Genomic DNA, 6,596 nt, shown 5'->3' on the forward strand with positions numbered 1-6,596 from the left:
CTCAGAATCACCACCAGCAACCAGAGTAAGTCTTGCACAGCATCGTCTTCACTCCACAGATAAGAAAATTATTTCTAATGATGCGTTTTTTGAACATTTTTTAACTACAGCTACAATGCAATTTAAATCATTTTTTTTCTTGGCAGAGCTCAGGGTTACTACTAAACTCTTGATTTGCAGAATTAATTAGATAATATATGAAACTTAATGTGTTTCTACAACTATTGCTTGGAGTTGTGCTTTAGAGACTTAAATGTTTGAATAATGGACTTTTAAATTCTAATTTAAATGATTGATTCAAATAAATCTTTGTGACATATTTTTAATGAAAATATGTAAAAAAAAAAAAAACACATTTTGCAAGACTCAAAATAGTTTATTACTTTATTGCCCATTTTTTAAATAATGTTCTGTTTAATTTCAAGAAGAACGCAACCAATATTTGTCTAAGAAAGAATGTTTTTGTTTCCTCCATGTGGAGATTTAAATGCCCTGATGCTGCGCTGTCATCCTGTGTTAACCACAGCAAGGTGGAGTAACTTGGCACATGTGGCAGGCATTTAAATGATGCCTTTTAAATTGATAGAAACAACACAAAGAGGAAGCACTTTGTTTTTTCTGATTTTTTAACCTGTTTAAACAGAGAGGCCCCATGGGAATTGTGTCTGATTCTTCTCCTTTTGCCTTTTTTTGTCTCCTCAGGTGTGTTGAGCTCCAGTGGTTAGAGTGTGACATTAGCCTGTCTGTTTGCAGGAGTTTCACACTAATTCCCCTGCAGCTCTGTTCAGTCACCTGTCACCTTGTCTCTTCCACCATGAGTGTCTTTTCTTCCCTCGTTTCTTCCTCCTCATGCCCCCACTTGTACCATTCAACCAGTGACCCCAGTGACTTGTCTACCACCAGCGCCACTGGTCTCAGCTCTGTGATCCTGGTGCATTACAACATCACTGGCCGTCTGCTGAACCGGACCACCTCCAACACCAATAACAGCATCAGCGTCACAGCAGCCATATTCCTCTGCGTCAGCATCTCTATCATCCTGGAGAACCTCCTAGTTTTGGTTGCCGTCATCTCCCGTATCTGCCACAGCCGGCGTTGGGTTTATGTGTGCATCGCCAACATCACACTGAGTGACCTCCTCACCGGGGCTGCTTATGTGGTTAACATTTGTTTGTCTGGCAGCCAGACATTTCGCCTCTCCCCTGCTCTGTGGCTCTTCAGGGAGGGGATGCTGTTTGTTGCCCTGGCAGCTTCCATATTCAGTTTGTTGCTGATTGCTGTGGAGCGTTACACGACCATGATAAAGCCACTGCCTCAGAAGTCCACCAGGAGCACCTACAGGATCTACGGCTTGGTTGTGCTCTGCTGGGTTTTGGCTGTTGTGGTTGGTTTCCTTCCTTTGATCGGCTGGAATTGTGTGTGCAGCCTGGATGGGTGCTCCACCCTCCTCCCACTCTACTCAAAGACCTACATCCTCTTCTCGCTTATCATTTTCTTTATCATCCTTCTGGCAATTGCAGTGCTGTATGGTCTCATCTACTCTCACGTGCACACAAGTGCAAAACTGGGCCCTCTGCGCAGCCGCAAGCACTCCATGGCTCTGCTCAAAACTGTGGTCACCATTGTGGGGGTCTTCATAGCCTGCTGGGGGCCTTTGTTTACGCTCTTACTGGTGGACTTCTTCTGTGCCTCTCGCAAGTGTGCACTGCTGTTCAGCGCAGACTACTGCATCTCACTGGCTGTCCTGAACTCTGGCCTGAACCCCATCATCTACGTGCTGGGCAGCAGCGAGATGAGGAAGGCCATGGCAGAGCTGCTGTGCTCTTGCTGCGTGAGGTCAGGCCTCTGTCACCCAGACCGCTTCACATCCAAGGAAACCAGCAGCACCTCAGAGAGCAGGAGGGACAGTCTGAGGAACAGTTTTAGCAAGGTCAGAAATCTGAGCGTGGCCTCCCCACCCTCAACCCCCAAAAAGCTGCGCAAACCACCCAAAAAATACAGGCTGAGCTCCACCACCAGCTGCCTGTCAGTTTCAAGTGGTTAAACCACAACATGCTCCCCTCCCAAGCAACTCAGACCTGTGTGCAGCGATACACATCTAACCGTTTCCTCTTAGTTTTGGTTTGAATGTTCAGTGCTCAGCCTGCAGGTATTTGCACTGATGAGTACACATTAGATTAAATGTGAAAAGTGTAAATCTGTCTTTTCATGCTGCAATGATATCACTTTTTTTAACCAGATGTTTATTTTGAATGTGCTTTAAATGCCTATTCATATTTTATTATTGCACTTTTTAAATTTCAGTTAGCCTGTGGGAAAGCTGTCATGTGTAAGGACAAAATGTTTGCAATAAGTAAGAGTAATAATGGACATGCAACATGTGAATAATGTTAAAGTATGTATTTTTTAATATTTGGAACATATTTTTGTACTTTCTGTATATCTGGCGACTTAATACTGCATGGAATATAAATAAAGTTTATTTTTAGTAATCACATGAGCGTATGCTGTTTTCAGTAAGCACACTACTTCTGCTTTCCTCTGGAGGGCGGCACATTATCAAAGCCATGACTGACACCCTGCTGACGGAGCAGATCATTCAGGTTCCTTAGATTTTTTTTCAGCCTAAAATATGTGAAACCAGATATGATGGAATTTTAAGCTTCAAAGTAATCTAATTTGCTCAAATATAAAATGTAAAATGAAAAACTCTTGACTTTATAATATGCATGAATGTTGGTGTGACTTGGTGGTGGATTTTTGAACTTCTTTCCTTTTTGAACCTGTACATCCATGCAGTCTACTTTTGTCATGTACTTTTGCACGGATAAAGTTCTTTTAAATTCAAGTTGAAAACACTCCCATGGCTGTGCATGAGCGAAAGTATTTTAGTAACCCCCTAATGTGCTTTCTAAAAAGGCTTTGCTCCCTGCTGTTCTGACAGGATGACTAATTGAAGCTCTGTCCGGAGAAGGTAAGGGTCGAGCCTGCAGCCTGAAGGGTACACACACTGACAGAGCTAATTGATCAGCTCGTTTTGACTGTCTGGCAGGCTGGGTAGATAATGTTTATTGGAAACTATGCATCTAAGTGAGACACACCACTGGGCCAAACTCCTGTGACTTTGCAGAGAAGCAACAAGTATTTTCACTAAGGTATGACAGCATTTAGCTGCAGAAATGTGCTTAGTCACTGCAACAGAGTACAAAATCTAAACTGTGCTGTAAACTGACTATCTAAAAATGAAAGATTTGACAGAAAATTACTTCAATTTTTTAAATCCTACCTCCTCTAAAGCTCCCATATTATGCAAAAATCACGTTATTAAGTCTTTTAGTGAAGTTTGTGGATCTTTGGCTTTCCTCCCAGCCCACAAAATGTGATATTTAATGACTAAACCTGGACTTAGTAGTGCTTGTTAATGTAAAATCCTGACCTTAAACGAGCTGTTTGGATTTAGGGGATTTGCCGACGTCAGCGATTCCCTTTTTTGACCAATCAGGAGCAAGAAATTCCCCCATTCCCCTCCCCGCTGCTCTGTTTTTGGCTGTAAACAGCAACATAGTTCCATGCACAAGCTTCCCATCTCTGAAGAAGACAGACTAAGTGGCTAGAGTTCATTTATCAAAGAAATGTGCCAGCTACACTCAGTAAAACTGTGCATGTGTGTGCTAGTCACTTCACGGCTGACTGCTTTTCCAACTTTGGACAGTACAACAGAGGGCTAGCAAATAGACTGGTCCTGAATCCAGGCGCATTACTAATCATCCTCCAACAAACCACGGACCCTGGAAATGTGAGTATTTTAAATGGTGTGTGCTGTGGAGCAGATGTAAGAGCTTTTTCTTAGTGCCCCCCCTGTCTCTGTGCTAGCTTCAGGATGCTAACTTTAGCTGTGGTTAGCCTGTTGTTTCAGCATGTAATGTAACAGTAAACAAGCTTCGCTGTTTTCTAAACATCAAACAAGCACTTGGAGCTTGTGGCGCCGCTCTCAGTGACGCTGAAGAGCGGGGCGGTATCAGTGGTGGCTCATTTTCATATGAAGGTCACGCCCACTAAATCAGAGCGTTCTGAACAGAGGGGCTATGAGAGCCTGGAAACAATGCTGCTGTGCTTGATTTATTGGCTTTTTGGACCAAAACATGTTACTACTATTTCATGAAGACATCAATGATCCATATCAAACTGCAGAAAAGGAGTATAATATGGGACCTTTTAGCCTCTGGTAGCAAAATTATACATAAAACAACTTGTTTTTTAGTAATACTTAACACCATTACAATGATTACAAAGGTTTTTTAAATTGCATGTAAAAACTCATGTCATGCCTCAAATATCTATTTTAAATAGTTCTACTTAGAAATGCAAGATTATTTTATTATAGTTTTGGATAATATCACTCATTCTGACCATTACAGGTTAAATTTTACTATGACTTCAAAAAACTGTCACTGTTTGTTGATGTTCACCCACACTACCCAGTTCAGCTGAGCTAGCTAACCTCTAATGCTTTCTGTAGCCTTTAGTCTCACTTAGAGACTGTTACAAAGATGAACTTTTGGCATCAATTAATAAATGACAGATGATGATTAATAAATTATGCTGGAATTTAAAGAGATTAAGCAAAAACTCAAGTAAAGGAACGTGTCCTTAATCCTTTTTTCTCCTCAGCCATATTTTTCAGAATAATGCTTTAAATGCCTGAGTTTCCCTACAGACAACAACACAGAGGCAAAATCCTCTTTAAACCTCCCTAGAAAGAAGTTTTTTAAACAAAGAGTTTATTAAAAGCTTGAACATTCAACTGGGATTATCTATCTGTTGTCTAATGAGCACTCATCAACACTTCTCTGATGATCAAAACCTTTTTTAATATTTTATGAACATCTAAATAAATAAATGTATTCATGACTGTCAGAAATTGAACAACATACCCCCTTAGTTTGAGTGACAACATAGTCGTAGAGCTGTTTTCAGTAATAAGATCAGTGGGTAATTACTTTTTTTTTTTTTTTTAGAATAGAATAATAAATGATGAGATTGGGGTGCATCATGGAAGCTAAATTAAATACAAGTAAAAATTCTGAAGAAAGTAAAGACCATCAATAACAAAACTGTTAAACTGATTGCCCCTGTTATTGAAAAGTCAACTTCATGTGATTAAAAGTCAGGAATTCCAAAGGTAAAAGTCAAGATTGTAAGAAAAAGTAAAAATGAAGGATTAAATTCATATTTAGAGGATATAGGCTTTGATTGTGATATTAAACAGGAAAGTTTCGAGACAAAAAGCTGAAATGAAAGACAAAAATCTGATAAAGAGTGAAGCTAAAACCACATAATTTGGAGACAAGCAGTCCAGATTTGAAATATAAAGCCTAGATTTTAAGACTACAGAAATAATGAAGTTATAAAAGTTAATAGTCATGGCATAAAAAGCCCAATTTCTTTAGATAGAAAAATCATTTATGAGATAAATTCAGCAATAAGAAATACAAGTTGGATTGTAAGATTGCAGTTGTTCAGTTAAAAGCAATTATTTAGGCTTTCTGCTTCATAATCTTGAGTTCTTATAACTGTAACCACGAATGAGATTTCATTTGTTAATCTAACTTTTATTTCATAATGATGAGTTACTTTTAAGTATGAATTACTCAGCTTTTGTTCTCATTCTGGTTGAGTCCAAACTTGTTACATTTTTTTGTACTGGCAGAATTCAGCTTCAAGCAATAGAGCAGATACTACAGTAAAGTAAAAACTAACAAAGATGAAATTAGCAATAACAAATCAGTCTTATCTCAGCGTTGCCTTATTAAAGTCATAGCTTTTAAGTCAGGTGAACTTTGTAAACAGCCCCCTTTCTCATCACTTTATGTTTCACATTCTTCTGGCAGTCAGTCACGCAAGCATTCCTGTTTACGTTAGGTGTGAGGTGTTAGCTACATCAGTGACGTCAGGAGGGAGGAAATGAGGCATTGAGGTGAGAAAGGAGGAAACTTTCATGTGTTTACCTGAAACAGCCACCCATGCAGCAGCTGCAGAGATGATGTTCAGGAAAGAACTCTCACGTTCACATTCACAGACAGGCACATGTCGGTTCATGTCGGGGAAGAAACATCAAATTTGGTGCATAACAGTTCGCATTGTTTTGAAATACTTACAGGCCCATGGTGTGCATCCTGCAAACATGTGCACACTCTTAGAGAGAAACATACTCTACTTTTTTTAGAGTTTTTCAGACGTTTTCTGAGCCTCTCTCCTCCACATATTTGCTGCTTTTTCTTTCTTTTTTTTCTTGCAGAATAAACAAACAAAGTCATAGCTGGCTGTGTGTTTGTGTAAATTCCCCTCTTAGTGAATTCCTGTACCTTTATGGTTAAGAGCAGGGGATAAGCCTCCATCATCCCGGGTGCTGGCAAAGCTCCAGGTCGAGTGCTTGATGAAAAAGCAGAGGCAAATTCCAGCCTTTATTAGCTCTGGGCTCTGAGTCATTTGTTGTATCATATTTGACATGTCAGGGACTGATCACCTCTCCATGCTGCTCTTTCTCTCCAGCTCTCCTTACAACAACACAGCCTTTTCTCTGCTCCAAATGAGCT

General features: G+C 39.9%; 1 protein-coding gene across 1 annotated transcript; it reads left to right on the forward strand.

Moving 5' to 3' along the window:
* Positions 1-2,239, forward strand: s1pr4 (sphingosine-1-phosphate receptor 4). Its single transcript, XM_074668655.1, has 2 exons — positions 1-25; positions 703-2,239. The coding sequence occupies exon 2, from the start codon at positions 815-817 to the stop codon at positions 2,042-2,044; it is 1,230 nt and encodes a 409-aa protein (XP_074524756.1). The 5' UTR covers positions 1-25; positions 703-814; the 3' UTR covers positions 2,045-2,239.
* The last annotated feature ends 4,357 nt before the right edge of the window (positions 2,240-6,596 follow it).

This window comes from Halichoeres trimaculatus, unplaced genomic scaffold (assembly GCF_033239565.1).
Source record: "Halichoeres trimaculatus isolate MK-OKI-2021-1 unplaced genomic scaffold, fHalTri1.1 fHalTri1_scaffold_4, whole genome shotgun sequence".
Classification (NCBI taxonomy): domain Eukaryota; kingdom Metazoa; phylum Chordata; class Actinopteri; order Labriformes; family Labridae; genus Halichoeres; species Halichoeres trimaculatus.

What these genes read in the sequence shown, in the direction of transcription:
- s1pr4 (XM_074668655.1), top strand. Translation starts at nt 815, where the DNA reads ATGAGTGTCTTTTCTTCCCTCGTTTCTTCCTCCTCATGCCCCCACTTG.